The sequence below is a fragment of the Pan troglodytes genome, chromosome 3 (assembly GCF_028858775.2).
Source record: "Pan troglodytes isolate AG18354 chromosome 3, NHGRI_mPanTro3-v2.0_pri, whole genome shotgun sequence".
NCBI classification, from domain to species: Eukaryota; Metazoa; Chordata; class Mammalia; order Primates; family Hominidae; genus Pan; species Pan troglodytes.
This window is the reverse complement of record NC_072401.2, coordinates 8,770,778-8,787,613: the sequence shown is the minus strand read 5'-3', so window position 1 is coordinate 8,787,613 and position 16,836 is coordinate 8,770,778. Positions and strand designations below refer to the sequence as shown.

The window sequence follows — 16,836 nt, the reverse complement described above, 5'->3', positions numbered from 1 at the left end:
TCTCCAGCTTTAGAACCTTCACCTTCTTTCTGCTTTGTCATATAATGACTTCACCTTTTCTCAAATCATATTAGAGTCTGTATGTATGCTTTTCTTGTAGCAATCCTGCAACCACATCAAAGCTGCATTCTAAATATGAGATGAATACACCCGCCTGCTGGTGTACCTGCAGTGACAGTTTCACAAATTTCTTTCCCTCTCTTGCTTTTTTTTTTTTTTTTTAACAACAGTTCTTACACTGGATTCATTTATCTTGAAATGGTGGGCAACTGCAGCTGCAGACTGAAATCTATAAGACATATCAAGGAACTCAGCCTTTTCTTCTAATGCCATAACTTTTCTCTGCTTCTTGGGAGACTTCCAGCATCACTAGTGGCATTGTGTATGGGTCCTGCAGTGCTACTCGAGGTTTACAGTATTGCACCAAACACGTTGAAAAATACCAGAGATCACGTTTCACTGGGCTATGCAACTGACTGGAGGAATGAGCTGGTGCCACAGAGGTGATCGGTGTCACATAGCATTTTAAATGGGCACTTGAAACACTTGGGCTCACTGCAGTAGGAACGAGCAGTGACCAGGAAATTTTACAGTAGCACTGAATGGACTACAGTTAGTTTCATGCAATTATGATTCAATACTGCATCTTTACGTTCGCGTTTCTCTTGACAGAGAATGACACCACATACAGTCTGGGTTTGTGTAAGTTTTGATAGATTTTAACTTCTTATAATAGATTTGTATGTATTTCATGGTTGTAAATGGTAAAATAGACTAGTATGTATGTATATTTAATGCATTCAGGACATATCTAACTTTTTCTGAATTTTTTTCAATATTTCTAGGTTATGCATTTCATTTGTCAGTTTTTTCAAATTGTTGCAAATTTCCAACAAAATTTTCCAATGTATTTATTGAAAAAAATTTGTATAAAACTGGCCCACAAAGTTCAATCCCGTGTTGTTCAAGGGCCAGCTGTACTTGTGTTGTTGTTACCTACAATTCAATGGAACATTGTACAGCCATTAACAACATGCTTGCAAATAATTGTCAAAGACTTCAGAAAATGCCTAGAATGGGATGTTAAATGAGCAGAAGCAGCCAGGGTCAAAGTTCCATATACACCATGGTCACAAATATTATTTTTTAAAACTGTAAATGTGTACATATTGATTTCCCTAAATAAAAGAGAGTGATTATCTCTGGGTAGGGGCATTAAGAAAAGTGAGACTGTTTCAAGTCCTAAAAAAGGGAAATGTCAAGGGTAAAGAGGACTGGCCCAAAGATATGAGAGAAATTACGTGGGACTGCACAGTCTGCCCTACACATCATCTGTGTGCCCGGAGGTGATCCCGCCAGGGGGCATCTCGCTTCCGTGCTGGGCACCTGGCTGCCTCCACTTGCTCATGGGGGTGCTCCAAGAAGTCTTCTCAGAGGCCCCAAGTGGGGTCAAGCCCCTCCTCTGAGTCCCCACAGCCCTCTAAACCTTCTATCCCAGCCCTGGCACAGCCACCGCCCTTTGTGGCTCATCTGCAGGTGTCCCCATCCCTGGCACAGTCCTGGCAGGCAGGGTACTAACTGCTTGCTGACCGAACGAGCAGCCTTTGGGAGGCCTTGGAGAAGACTTCGCAAAATGCACGGGGCACAGCCCCCACCTCAAGGCTGCACGGGAGCACCCCACACAAGATACAAACGGCACCAACAAACTCAGGGAGAGACAGCACTTCTGCCTGGAGATCAGCGCCCTTCAGTCAGTTTAACCAGAAGGTTCTGCAAAGTCTAGTTTCATCTCTCTTTTTCTCTTCTCTAATTTCAGAGCACTTAGATTAATGTGAAGGTTTACTATCAGCATGTCTGCTTGACCTATACAAAGAGACACATTCATTACAGCAATTCCCACCGGGAGCTAAGCCATGCTGAGATCAAGGGCATGCGTAATAAAGACGGTACCTCTAACTGAGTTTGTGGTCCATACATGTCCCAGATTTTTCTTCTTCGGACATCAATCCCTCTGCCTGGATGCTGAAAAAATTAATTTTAGAAATCAAAGGTTAACCTTAGTACTTCATAATAAGTTAGCAAGAACACATTAAAGCTCTGCAGGCACTGCCAGAAGGACGAAGGGCAAGAGAAGAGCTTCCTGCCAGCAACTCATACCCGTCCTGATGCGTCCAGCGCACCAGGTGCCATTACCCTGTGATACGATGGCCAGCTTAGCCACTTCCTGCTAGCAGCAACAGCTGGAACCTGCAGCCCAGTCTGGTGGTACCAAGCTGATTTTCTTGCTGCTGTACTGCACAGTACTGTACTGACGGCCTGCACATATTTGCCTACGCCTCTAAGAGCTTGGAATGGTTGTTACAATGCCCTTTTTCAAGTGTGTCATTAGCATTCATGGATGACACCAGAATTTCTCAGCTGTCTGAAACAGATACCCACATCCCTGCAAGGCAGGTAAGAAGGTGTACTGCGCTAATGGTCATTATGATGGGACATGGAGTTCAAGATGGGACATGGAGTTCAAGATGGGACATGGAGTTGAGTGACCACAGTGGCCTTTAGTGTGGGAACATTTCCAGGGCCAGTGCCCCAGGGAGCACACCTGAGAACGTGAGCCAATTCTCTGCTCTCAGTCAAGGTCAGCTGCTGGCTCTTCTTGCACCTTGGCCACACTCATTGGCTCTCATAGGGCAAACTTATTTATTCCAAGCCTGCAGAAGAGGAAGGGTGCACGAGACACCTCCCAGCAGTCTCCAGGTACCAGCTACCAAGCTGCCACCTGATACACTACCACCCCCACAACCAGCTTATAGGTATTATGATTAAAAACTCATTCTTTAATAACACACTTGAAAAAGGGCATTGTAACAACCATTTCAAGCTCTTACAGGTGTAGACAAATATGCGCAGCCTATCAGTACAGTACTGTACAGTACAGCATAGCAGGAAGATAATCAGTTTGGTACCATCAATATTGGGCTGCAGGTTCCAGCTGTTGCCCCCTAGCAGGAAGTGGCTAAGCTGGCCATCATATCATGGGATAATGGCACCTGACGCGCTGGACGCACCAGGAGGGGTATGAGTTGCTGGCAGGAAGTTCCAGGCACAAGACACCCACCCCTACTGACCGTGCTACCTGGGCAGGTGCCGCTCTCAGCCCAAGAGTGCTTTCACTGCATCAGCTGAACATCCAGAAAATAAGGGCAAAACCCAGTACCACACTGTTCCATACTGTTGTCTGTGTATACATGACTGGCCGTCCGAGCCAGAACTGAAGCTTCTCTTATTTGTTTTTCTTTTTTTTTGCAGAGATGGGGTTTCACTACATTGCCCAGGCTGGTCTCAAACTCCCGGGCTCAAGTGATCCACCCGCCTCGGCCACCCAAGGGTTAGGATTGCAGGCGTGAGCCCCGTGCCTGGCCTGAAGCTTCTCAAGTGCAGAACCTGCCTTGCTTTTTATCTCCCTCCAGCTCCTTGAGATGGTGGGTTTCAAAAGAAAAATCTGACAGCAAAAAAACATCCATGCTACTCAAAGCCTGTCATTTTATAGGTCCATGCCGGGGCCTGGGGACTTCCTCTTAGGTCCAATGAGATCACCACGTTTCCCTTGTTTTAGGAGCTGTTTGTTTATCAAATTAACAGAAATTTATAAGTCTCTACCTACTCTGATAGCTGGCTGACTCCAAATCCAGGCTGTATCAGCAGAAAAAGATGTCAGTGAACCCTGTGCCTGACTTGAGGAAACTCTGGACAAGTTACCAGAAAAGGTGATGGAGCCGGGCCTTACCCCCTCACTGCTCAGGATGTGGACCAGGAGGCCATTTCCACATCCCAGGTCCACAAAGGACTGCCTGGCAGTTAGTCCCCTCTCAGCCCTTTCTTCTTCCCATAGAATCTAAGTGAAGAGAAAAACAAAACAAAGTCAGGTGGTAATTCACTCTACGCAAGAATAATTCAGACACAAACTGGTCAAAGAAAACTCTGAGTGAAAGGAAACTTGAAATCATCTACACTAAACATTCTTTTTTTTTTTTTTTTCTTTTTTTGAGATGGAGTATTGCTCTTGCCGCCCAGGCTAGAGTGCAACGATGCAATCTCAGGTCACTGCAACCTCCGCCTCCTGGGTTCAAGCAATTCTCCTGCCTCAGCCTCCCCAGTAGCTGGAACTATGAGCACCTGCCACCACGCCTGGCTAATTTTGTATTTTCAGTAGAGACAGGGTTTCACCATGTTGGCCAGGCTGGTCTCAAACTCCTGACCTCAAGTGATCTGCCCGCCTCGGCCTCCCGAAGTGCTGGGAATTACAGGCTTGAGCCACCAAACCCAGCCTACTCTAAACATTCTTATAGATAAGTAAACCAAGATGATTAAATCAGAGGGCATGTCCAAATGTAGCCAGCTAGTGAGCCAGCTGAGGAAAGGGCTAGAAGGTTCTAGGCCAGGGCCGGAAGACACGTGTTCCTCAGTGCTTCCCTGTGCCAGCCGGTGCCTCCACGATGACTGCTGAGTGTGGACGTACAGTTCCGCCTGCAGATCAAGTTGGAACCCGAGGTCAAGTTTCAACCCAAACTTGTTGTATACGCATCAAAAGGACCACATGAAGTCAAACCATTACACGAGAAACCAACCTTGGCCAGCAGAATTGTGAGCACCGGCAGTTATGGATTTGGAAAATGTCCTTCACTACAGGGAACATCTGCCTATAGCAAACTCCACCCACTCGAGAAGCTGAGGTCGCTTACACCCTTACCAGCAGGTATGCTGCGATAGCCACATCTTCATACACGAACTTCTCAGGATCAGTGACTTCAGGCCACACCTAAAACAGTTTCAAGAGCAAACGTAAATTGTTCGGTTTCCCCACCACCATTTCCCAATACTTTAAGTATCCCTATAAAGCATAAATCAAACTGGACTAATCGTACACTAAAATAGGAAACATAAGCTCAAAGGCAGGAATTCACAACTGGTTTCTTACAATAAAAGATTTACATAAAGAAACAAGGCATGCCAAGAACAATCCAATCCAAAGCAAGATTTCACAATCAACAGAATGTACCTAAGGCATTTAGCTGAGGCAGTGGACACAGAGGAAACACTTAGCTACACTGTGCTCATTGTCTATGCAGATAAGGGCAACAAACAAGGAAACTAGGCGTGGGAGTGAAACTAGGGCAGGGAGAGCCGCGAGCCACAAACTAGGAGACCAGTGCTCCAGCCCCTGGTCCATCAGTGGCTGCTGTCGCCCTACCTGTCAAACAGGGATAAAGCCATGCCTCAACTAACACACAGGATAATCAAGGTGCTCTGAAAACTGTAAAGCACTAGCTGTGCAAACATGAGCTCTCATTATTAAAATTAGTCATGTTCAGAACTGGCATTAGGCAAAACAGGAAAAACCAATGGCCAATGTTAAAAGTTGAAATTTCTATTTCCAGTCACAGCGCCTTAGACAATACAGATGAACCATCCCACTAGAAACAATTTCAAAAGCTGGAAAAACATAAAAAGTACCTTCTGGGCGGTACCAAATAGCTAACAAGATGGCAAAGGACCACGAGGCCAGGATGTGGGAGGGAGCCCAGCCTCAGTCAGCCAACCCCGGGGACCCACAGGTGCTTCAGCAATAATGAAAGGTCACAGCTTTAAGCCTGTGACCTTTGGGGTGCTTTTGTTACAGAGCAAGACGTGACTGATTAAAAAAATACATGGAAGCCGGGCAGTGGCTCATGCCTGTAATCCAAGCACTTTAGGAGGCCAAAGCAGGCAGAACACTTGAGCCCAGGAGTTCAAGAACAGCCTGGGAAACATGGCAAAACTTTGTCTCTACAAAAAATACAAAAAATTAGCCAGGCATGGTAGCATCTGCCTGTGGTCCCAGCTACTAGGGAGGTTGAGTTGGGAGAATCGCTTGAGCCCGGGAGGTTGAGTCTCCAGTGAGCCAAGATTGCACCACTGCACTCCAGCCTAGGCGACAGAGTGAGAGCCTGTCTCAAAAAAAAAAACAAAAACATGGAAATGACAAATTGTGGTTACTCCTAGGAGGGGAGGAAGATGGGAACTAGGAAGAATAGTAAGTAGCTTTGACTCTACCAGCAATGCCTTCTGCCTTAAGCTGGGCATAAACACACAGATGTATTGGGGGAACCCGCCCCCAATTCGGGCTCCCTGACTTCCCGCAACACAGATGTTTCTTGTTATACTGTTTTTACATCTTAGATAGAAAGTTTAAGCACATGTTATTATGAAATGTATCTCCTTTTGGGAACTGCTCTTTTGTACTTTAACTTTTCACATTTTCTTAAAATATATTTAAGTTTATACAAAGAATTATGGTAATTTAGCCATTTTTTTTTCAAGGTTCCATTACTTTTCAATTAAATATTTCCCTTTAGGTCTCTTGAAAACAAATAATATACAAGTAAAGATCAATCCTTTTCCATTATATATCTGTCTATGTTTTTGTTGTGTGCACCCCTAAGTACGTCAAAGTACAGCCTGCAACAGGAAAAACAATTTTACCTGGAAGAGTTTGATTATTTTACCTCATGTAAATTAAGGGTGAGCTGGGCACGGTGGCTCACACCTGTAATCTTAGCACTTTGGGAGGCCAAGACCAGTCTGGGCAACATGGTGAAACCTCATCTCTAATAAAAATACAAAAAATTAGCTAGGCGTGGTGGCATGTTCCTGTAGTCCCAGCTAGTCCAGAGGCTGAGGCAGGAGAATCTCTTGAACCCGGGAGGCAGAGGTTGCAGTGAGCCAAGATCACACCACTTCACTCTGGCCCTTTTTTTTTCAGGTGACAGAACAAGACTGTCGCAAAAAAAAAAAAAAAAAAAAAAGAAAAGAAAAGAAAAGAAAATCATGAAGGGGGAAAAATCAGATATTCTCCACCAGAATTACCTTAACCATTTCCTTATACTTCTCTTTAAGTTCCTGGTAAGCCTTGCTATACTTCATAATGGAGATGAGGGAAAGGGTGCTTTTAAAGTCAGTCTTCTTGTTCTCTACAGACCACTTGGCCAACTTGGCCAGCAACTCTTCTCCAAGCCACGTGGGTTTGGGATACACGATTCCATCTGAATGCCATCTTTCTGGACAGAAAATTAAAACAGATATGAACCTTTAAAAATAAGAGAAATATGAATAAGCACAGATATGTTCAATTCTTATTTTAAAATTATCTATTTACCTAATGAAGAAAACAGAAGCTAAGACATCTATATTACCAAAAACATAAAACGAACTAGAACTAGTTACAGAACTTTCATCTAATAGAGAAAAACATGTAAAAAGCACAGAGAATCCCTCTTTTCTTGCAAACTTTGTTAAGAACATATTTACACACTGCGAAGCCCCTGAGGCAGCTGAACAAATAAAGGCCTCTCTCCTGCTGCTTCATGCACAAGGAGCCAGAGTCTAAGCGTCCGAGGATTTTCCTAACATTTCTATTCTTTACCATTTTCACAGGTGCAACTCAAATGAGTATACTGGCTCACCGAATAGCTACTTGCCAGAAGGCGAAGTGCTCGGCCACAGAGATAAAGACTGCTGTGCATTTTGCCGGCTTATTTTGTCTTTCACATGTCTTCTGCCATCAGAAGGTTCATGACAGCGGGGGGCTTCTGTCTGTCTTGCTCACTGCTCCGCCCCCAGGTCCCAGCAGTGCTGACACATAGCAGGCACTGTTCATGGATGCATTCAATAAATGAGGAAAAGCTCACAATCCTTGGGAGGACTGGCGGGACAGATACAAACCCAGATAACAATACACTGTCCAAGGGCTGCGTTTGGGGCAGCACAGGGAAGGGGAGGGCATTAAGTTTGCTGGGCAGATGAGAGAAAGCTACGATAAAAGTGACATTCAATGGACATTCCTAAGAACAAGCAGATCCCAGCCACTGGGTGAGCGGGGCAGAGCCGGAGGGCCTCACAAGTGTGCTGAGGGCGCGGCAGCAGCATGGCCCCACTGGAGGGGACAATGGCAAGTGGTCCGTCTGGTGAGAGCTGTGGTTTCCAGGTTTTCTGCCACCACGGTGCATTAGAGGGACACAAGTCACTTCCAGAAGATTCTCCAGAGAGTCAACCCCAAAGTGGGTCTGAACCTTTCCCCTGGCCCAGCTCCCTGCTCGGGACTGTGAGGTCTGTCCTGCTCAGTCCAGAAGCGTTCCTGCTGGGCCTGACACTAACTTTGGTGGCCCCTGCGCGCTGCAGAGATTCTGCCCAAGGGGCGTTCCTCGCTCTTCCCTGGGCCTCAAGCTCTTCCCCAGGGTCCCCCAGAGGTCCATACGGCCTCCTCCTTCATCCGCCTCTCTTCCATGTCCCTTCTCAGAGGCCTTCCCACATACCTCAGCCACACTCTGCCATTTCTATTGAGGGGACACAGTCCTGCTTGGCTGAGTTTTCCTCCCTACACCACCTAGTATGGGAGCAGATATTCTCCACTGCCCCAGGAGACTCACTTCCCGCTGCGTGCCAGCCCTAACACATGCTGGGCACACAACAAATGTTGCCGAAAATGAATCCAGCTGCGAAGAAGCACGCACATCAACAGTGGAGCCCCTCATTTGTGTTCAACTCAGAAGGCAGTACATCTGGCCCCTGAAGTGTGACCTGTGCCCAGAGACTGCGAGGAACAGCGGCCCGGTGAGGCTATGACTAGAAATGCCACCCTGGGAAGGTGGGGGCAGCAGCCACGTCCTCAGTAGCTCGTTAAAGAGCAGTGAACATCACTCCGATGCCGACTAGAAATGCCACCCTGGGAAGATGGGAGCAGCAGCCACGTCCTCAGTAGCTTGTCAAAGAGCAATGAAAGTCACTCCAACGCAGCAGGCACATGCCAAGCACCTCCTGCAACCCCGCCCTGCACCAGGTGCCCACTGCCCCCAAGACAGGCACCACTTTCTGGCTAATGGGCACACAGCTCAGCATCGCCGAGCACAGAGGTGCCTGGCACAGGTAAGCATGGCTTCTCCTAGTGTCTGCTCTCACTCCTCACTCTCCAACAAGGGCATGCTAGCAGGAAGGGACCTCAGGGCAGGATCCCCTGACAACTCGGGGCAACCTCTGGATGGTTCTCAAAGGGCTTCATGCTACAGGGCCTGAGCACCCCTTTCAAGCACGAAGGCTGCAACAGATCCATGTGAGGCCCAGCCCTGCCACCTCCTCAGAGGCTCAGGAATGATTAAACCCATTTCAAGGTGAGCAGACAGAGGGCCAGGAGGTAGAGCACATCCCCAAGACCACACTGCTAGTGGGAAGCCCATGCTCTTCTCACCACACCCCTCTGCTTTCTAGGAAGCCCCGGGCAAACTCATTCCAGTTACTCAGACGTTATCCCCAAGACTGTTTCGGAAAGTACAGCTTGGATGTGGCACTCAGGAAAATATCAGCTAACAAGTCATGAATGAATTCACCCCTCCTCTGACTTTTTCGTTTTAAAAATACCAAACGGTATGAATTAAATTTTATACTTTCTATACAGGCCCAAATACCATATGGAATTAAGGGTGCTTATTAAACTGCTACTTTATAATAAGTATCACTGAATTCTTACTACAGAAGGAACCATCACCTATTCCCCATTACTAAGTCATAAAAAATAACAAAATAGGCTGGGCTTGGTGGCTCATGCCTGAAATCTCACTTTGGGAGGCCAAGGCAGGTGGATCACCTGAGGTCAGGAGTTTGAGACCAGCCTGGCCAACATGGCGAAACCCCGTCTCTACTGAAAATACAAAAATTAGCCAGGTGTGGTGGTGGGTGCCTGTACTGTGGAGACTGAGGCACGAGAATCACTTAAATGCAGGAGGTAGAGGTTGCAGTGAAATGCGATGGCACCAATGCACTCCAGCCTGGGCAACAGTGTAAGACTGTCTCAATAATAATAATAACAATAACAATAAAGAAATTTGAGTTTGACTTCAGAGCTAATGCTAAGGGCTGCTGATCATCACAGCCACAGGGAAGGTAGAGATCAGAGACCCCAGCCAGGCTGTGACCACCCAGACTCGAGGCCAGGCACCAACAGGAAGAGCAACATGGCCTGGGCACATAAGCTAGCAACTGCATTCCTACAAACCATAACCACCTCAGAGACAGGACCTTAAGCTCTCTGGCAACCCAGAATCCTTTGGCTACCTAAAGAAATCCTCAATGGAAACCATAAAACTAGGAGTCCACTGTCCAGCTCTTACCATTCTTCTTTGCTATGACTGAGCTGAATTTGATACACATTGCTCATCTTAACCTTTAAGTTCCCCTCATCATCTTCTTCCAAAGGCAAAAATGTTACAGTTCCATTGAGGACATCTGGAAAGAAAAAGAGAAGAAGGACAAATTACAACTGCCTAGCTACCGTCTCATCAGAAGCAGTATTAAAAATAGGGATGAGTCAAGCACGATGCTTTCAGTCCCCCAGCACTCTATTCACAATGGCACTCCAGGAGAGGAGCTTTTGCCTTTCATTCACTGCTACAGCCCACAGCCTAGAATGTGCCAGGCATACAGCAGCCATTCTCTGCAAGTATCTGTTGAGAGATGCATGAGCCAGGACCTGAGGGAAGAGCCAGCCAATGTGGACTCTATTGGAACTTGAGAGCTACAATCAGAGAAAACAGGGGACCTCTGCCCTAAATGAGTGTCTGCCACAGCCTGACCATGATCTTCGAGTGTGAGCAAGGCACAGAACACTGCTCAGCCATCAGAGGCCAGTTCAGGAAAGCGGATATCAGTCCAGGCCTTCCTAACAACCGCTTTATGTTGTGTGGAGCCCTTGCTGCATGTAGGGACTTCACAGTCACCTTCCCATTAAACTATAAGCAGAGTGGCATATTCCTAAGCTAAATTTACAGCATTCTGTCAGTTTGTGTGGATACTTAAGGTTTGGTTGTATAAAGTTCTATCTCTAAAATCAATCGTGTTTACCTTTGATATTAAAAAAAATTGCAAACTCTGTTAAAGAGGAATATACACTTCACAGGCCAAATATGCACAACTGTGGTTCACCTTCCACAGCAGATGAAAGAACAAGACCTGCCAAAAGGAAGCAGAGGCTGAAGGGGCTAAGTGGATTCAGATGGAAAGCAAGCAGTGTGGGGCCGAGAAAACTCTAACAATCAGAGTCTACTGCTATGGAATACAGGGTGGCCAGGGAAGTCCTCCCTAGTTAGGTGACATTTGAGCAGAGAGCCGAAGGAGGTCAGGGAGTGTGCCATGGGGCACCTGGAAGAAGAGTGTTTCAGACACAGGAGCAGCAATTGCAAAGGCCCTAGGGCAGGCGTGTGCTCAGGTGCATGGGGAATGGAGGTGAGTGGCGTGGACAAGGTGACAAGTGGTAGAAGGTGAAATCAAAGGGTAACAGGGCCCACCCAGGTCACATAGGGCCTTGCAGTTCATAGAAGTACAGCTTTTACTGTGAGTGAGACCAGAGAGAAGAGGACTGACACAATGCATCATTCTTTCCATGAATTATCTCATTTAAAAACTGCAACAGGACCAGGCGTGATGGCCCATGCCTGTTGTCCCAGCACTTTGGAAGGCCAAGGTGCGAGGCTCACTTGAAACCAGGAGTTAGAGACCAGACTAAGAAACATAGTAAGACCCTATTTATACAAAAAATAAATAAAGAAAAATAAAGCTCACAACTTTATCATCCAGTATTATTTTCACCATCCTCTGGATCAGGGTTTCTTAGCCTCAGTGTCACTAGCATGTGTGGCTGGATAACTCCTTATTGTTGGGAGTTGTCCTGTGCACTGTAGCATGTTTACCAGAAGCCCTGGCCCCTACCCACTAGATGCCAGCAGCATCCTCTCCCTCCCTGCCCAGTGTGGCAACCCCAAATCTGCTGTCACTGTTGTCACTACACAATGATAAATTTCGATTTTTAAAATTTTTAAATTTTTCATTTTTGTGGGTACATAGCAGGTATATATATTTACAGGGTACATGAAATGTTTTGATCCAGGCATGCAATGTGAACTAATCACATCATGGAGAATGGGGCATCCATCCCCTCAAACATTTATCCTTTGTGTTACAAACAATCCAATTACACTCTTTTCGTTATTTAAAAATGTACAATCGTGGCCGGGAGCGGTGGCTCACGCCCGTAACCCCAGCACTTTGGGAGGCCAAGGCAGGCGGATCACATGAGGTCAGGAGTTGGAGACCAGTCTGGCCAACATGGTGAAACCCCATCTCTACGAAAAATACAAAAATTAGCTGGGCGTCGTGGCACATGCCTGTAATCCCAGCTGCTTGGGAGGCTAAGTTAGGAGAATCGCTCGAACCCAGGAGGTGAAGGTTGCAGTGAGCTGAGATCACACCACTGCACTCTAGCGTGGGCCACAGAGCGAGACTACTCTCAAAAAAAAAAAAAAAAGTACAATTAAGTTATTATTCATTATAATCCCCCTGTTAGACTATCATATACTAGGTGTTATTCATATTCTATTTTTTTTGTACACTTTAACCATCCCACCTCTCCCCCAACCCTCCACTCCCCTTCCCACCCTCTGGTAACCATCCTTCCACTCTCTATGTCCACGAGTTCCATTGTTTTGATTTTTAGACCCCATAAATAAGTGAGAACATGTGATGTTTGAATGACAAACTTCTGAGGATCAAAACTGCCCCGACTGAAACCTCTGTTCTAGATGAGAAAACCAGGCGTTCAAAAGATTAAGTAATCTGTCTCAAATCCACATAGCCTCAAACTGAATTCTGTTCTTTAACTAAAGAAGTCAAGTTCTTAACCACTGTGTCATCCTGTCACCTGCTACTAAGTTAAGATTTCTTAGTCACATTCCTTTTTTTTTTTTTTTTAGACTGAGTCCCCCTCTGCTGCCCAGGCTGGAATGCAGTGGCACGATCTTGGTTCACTGCAACCTCCACCCACCAGGTTCACGTCATTCTTCTGCCTCAGTCTCCTGAGTAGCTGGGATTACAGGCACCTGCCACTACGCCTGGCTAATTTTTTGTATTTTTAGTAGAGACGGGGTTTCACCATGTTGGCCAGGCTGGTCTCGAACAGTCACATTACTCTTAAGACCTTCGTGATCTTGCCCAGAATAGGGCCAAGAAATATACAAAAGTTGCAAGAGCATCTCCACTTCACACAAACAGCAGCTAGCATTTATTAGGCACTTACCATGTGCCAGGAACTATTCTAAGCACTTTACAATGTATTAATTCCATTTAACTCTTCCAGCAACTCCAAGAAATTTTATTATTATCCTATTTTACAAATGAAGACACTGAGGCACAGAGAGGCTCTATAACCTGCCCACAGCCATACAGCTTGTAATTGTCAAGACCAAAATTCAAAGCCAGGCTGTCTATATTCCATGGAGGATACAAGTCCTCTGGTGAGCCTTCCTGGCGGGAACTGAATATAGAAAGCAATCCTGAAAACGTATTCCTTGTTGAGAGGGAAAACTGCCTCCCTGAGAGGAAGAAAGGAAAAAATTCAGTCCTATCCCTCTGTTCAGCGAAGTCTACACATGAAGGCCTCACGGGTACTGCCTCTCCGATCCTCAGTCCAGTGGATGGACAACGTAAAATGGTTAAGATTAGAACACAGTTGATAAGAGCTGGAAGAACTCCTAAACTAGACTGGACTGGCAGAGAGGCCCCCTGGAGGAGAGGACACCTAGAGTCTTACAAAGGCACAGAGGCAGACAGTATTGGGAGCCATGAGAGGGGACTATGTACCTCCCAGCAATTGCTGCCTGAGGTAGGCAGAAGAGCCTCCCAAAAGTGTCCATGCCGTAATACCCAGGACTCGTGAATATACTGCATTATATGCCAAAAGGGACACTTGCAAACATGATTATGGTTACAGACCTCAAGAGGGAGAGTACTCTGGATTATCCAGGTGGGCCCGGCCTAACTCCATGGGCCACGAAGAGCAGAGAATTTTCTCTGTCTGGAGGCGGAGGAGAGAAGCAGCAGGAGAGGAAGGCAGAGAGATTCCAAGTATGAGAAGGATTCAACCCCATTGCTGGCTCTGAGATGTAGGAAGCTGCATGAAAGAACCAGAAAGAAGCCTCCAGCAACTGACAGCCAGCAAGCGAACAAGGACCCCAGTCCTACATAAAAAAATTGGATTCTACCAACAAACTGAATGAGCCTGAGAACAGATTCCTTCCCAGAACCTCCAAATAAGAGCCCAGCCGGCAGGCTGTTTGATTTTGGCCTCGTGAGAGAGACCCACAGCGGAGAAACCAGCAGAGCCAATGGGGATTCCTGACCTACAGAACTGAGACAATCAATTTTTTGTACTGACCAATGAATTTGCAGTAATTTGTTACAGTGGCAATACGAAACACATGCTGCTGAATAAAGTTTCAGGTAAGAGTGGCTGAGGCTGAAGTGTCAAGGTCACGGGCAGTAAAAATAAATGCCAGAGATTTAACGAATGCTGAGGACTAGTAGGTTCCCATCCATCCAGTCTCTATGCTCTTTCACAGTTATTTGTCTCAGCATAAATAGCTCTCTTTATGTTGGGGAAAAGGCTTATGGCATGCCTGTATAAACTGGCCATAAAAATATGAGACAATAAGTTGTGGAAAGCCACAAGAGGCCTCTGAGGAGGAAAGCCTTCTTATTGTCATGAGGTTCCCATGCTCTGGGCGAGACCTACTGTCTTACCTATAAACACTGTGTTCAAGGAGAAAGACACTCCTTTGAATCACTACAATGTGGTCAGACATGCAGGCTCCTAGTTAAGCACGCTCCCACTAGTTATTCTCCGACAAGTTAAAGATAACGCTGTTTGAGCACAAAGGAGATTCATTTAAACCGCCACTGCTATAGATGACATGTATGATGCACTGTCTCCCTTTCACCGTCTCGCCCCGAACGTCCGCTTCTTAGATCTAAGTGATTGTACTCAATAGTGTGGAGACCAGAGCTCCGAGGCTTTGGCAGCCTCCATTTTGCAATTGGCCCCCTGGCCCCCAATCTTTATGCACTCTTAACCTGTCTCGTCTCATTCCTTCGTCGCCACCGGACTTTGAGTACCCTACGGGTGGTGTTGAGGCTGGTCCCCAACACTTTTACACCTACAGCTTTACCTGCTAAACTCCTAGGTATTACGCAATATCCAGCTAGTCCTTCACTGTCTTTTTTTTTTTTGAGACGGAGTCTCGCTCTGTCGCCCAGGCTGGAGCGCAGTGGCGCGATCTCGGCTCACTGCAAGCTCCGCCTCCCGGGTTCACGCCATTCTCCTGCCTCAGCCTCCCGAGTAGCTGGGACTACAGGCGCCCGCCACCACGCCCGGCTAATTTTTTGTATTTTTAGTAGAGGCGGGGTTTCACTGTGTTAGCCAGGATGGTCTCGATCTCCTGACCTCATGATCCGCCCGCCTCTGCCTCCCAAAGTGCTGGGATTACAGGCGTGAGCCACCGCGCCCGGCCTCACTGTCTCTTTGAAGCCTTCCAGACACCACCCCAATCAATTATCCCATCTTCTGTACTAAGGACACACATTTCTATGCGCCCACTCAAAAAACTATCAAACACCTAACAACCTCCCTAGGACATCGCAGAGGAACTAGTACCCTTAGGACTTTTTCATTGACCCGAGGTTCTATGAATGCTTTTTTATCTAATCGTATCCGTCCACTATCAAAACACTCTTACCTTGCACGACTATTTCCCTCCTGGGAGTTGTAAGGGGGCAATGTGGGCTAGTTTTCGGGATGACGGTTCTGAGAACCACGTCGAGCTCACGCTGCGCCTCTGGCTGCGATCCCGCCCCGGAGCTGGTGAGGAAGGCCAGCATCTCCGAATTGCCACGGGCGAGACTTCGGGAGAAATCCTCCCACAGCGAATCCAGATCTGCGGCGGGGAAGTCGCCCTCCCTTCCTTCAGCATGGCCGGGGTGCCCGGAGTCCCTCAGGGGCACTGAGGCGGCTTCCCTCTGTGCCTCCTCTTGCTGGCACTGGCCCTGGGCCTCCTCAAGTTCGCAACATGCCGTGCCCTGCTCGGGTCCTGATAGCGACCTGGGACCTGGGCCCCCTCCGGGGGAACCCTGGCCGGGTCCCGGACCCCGCTCCTTCTGCTCCGAGCCTGCGCTAGTCCCGGGGCCGCGGGCCTCGGCGCAGGGCAGGGCGGCGCTCCAGCGGGCCTCCAGGCGGGCGCCGCAAAGCCGTTTGTTTGCCACCTGCGGCCTCTCCAGCCACACTTCGACCGCAGCCCAGAAGCCCTGTGGGAGAAGCGCGCCTGGGTAGCTGATCCCGGTACGGCCCACCTCAGCCATGGCAGCCAGCAGGTGTACAGCCCTGGCCGCAGCGCGCCGAGATGACGCAGCCCGGTGGCGCGGCGCGTTGACGTCATGGAGGCGGGGTGCTGGGACCGAAAATGAGAATGGCGCCACTGGAGAGCCTTTCCTGCTTTTGGTTTCCCTGGCAGGGGTTGAACTGTGGAGTGTGTGGGTGAGGAATTTGACCTGTGTTTTATTCCCTTTTGAGAGAATTCTGGACGTGGTATAGTTACAGAATCAAACATCAGCCAGCCAGCGGGTGTGGAACGCATTGTCCTCAGTACTGATTACCGATAAAAGTCAGGGAGCCTAAGTTTGTGAACGTAAAAGATGAGTCCTCTTATGAAAGCTAACTTTTCTCCACTTGGGTTCTGGTTTGCTTTTAGTGCTGGCATTACAGCCAGTGCCTTCCTAAGTCTGAGTGCAGCCATGGCTGTTTCACAAGAATGATGTAACGTTGTCCCATAAGGGATGAAAGTCATCTGTCACCTACTGTAGCAGGACAAGCCACAGACAAAACTCCTCAGACACCGGATTAAAGAAGGAAGAGGTTTATTCGGCCGG

At 47.5% G+C, this 16,836-nt stretch overlaps 1 protein-coding gene across 11 annotated transcripts in view; it reads right to left on the bottom strand.

Moving 5' to 3' along the window:
- TRMT44 (tRNA methyltransferase 44 homolog) overlaps positions 1-16,338 on the bottom strand; it is a 78,928-nt gene extending 62,590 nt beyond the window's left edge. For 6 of the 11 annotated variants that reach the window (XR_010156453.1, XR_010156454.1, XR_010156452.1 and 3 more), the window contains exons 1-6: positions 15,651-16,309; positions 10,200-10,314; positions 6,907-7,126; positions 4,751-4,819; positions 3,665-3,895; positions 1,951-2,022 (exon numbers count right to left, since the gene is read on the bottom strand). Coding sequence is in view for 8 of the 11 variants with exons in the window: in XM_063809379.1 (XP_063665449.1) it covers positions 1,951-2,022; positions 3,665-3,895; positions 4,751-4,819; positions 6,907-7,126; positions 10,200-10,314; positions 15,651-16,269 (1,326 nt within the window). In the remaining 3 variants the exon portion in view is untranslated. Of the gene's footprint in view, positions 1-1,950; positions 2,023-3,664; positions 3,896-4,750; positions 4,820-6,906; positions 7,127-10,199; positions 10,315-15,650 lie in introns of all 11 variants that reach the window. The other 5 variants (XM_016951313.4, XM_024356016.3, XM_016951316.4 and 2 more) reach the window with 5 other exon arrangements.
- Between the last annotated feature and the right edge of the window lie 498 nt (positions 16,339-16,836).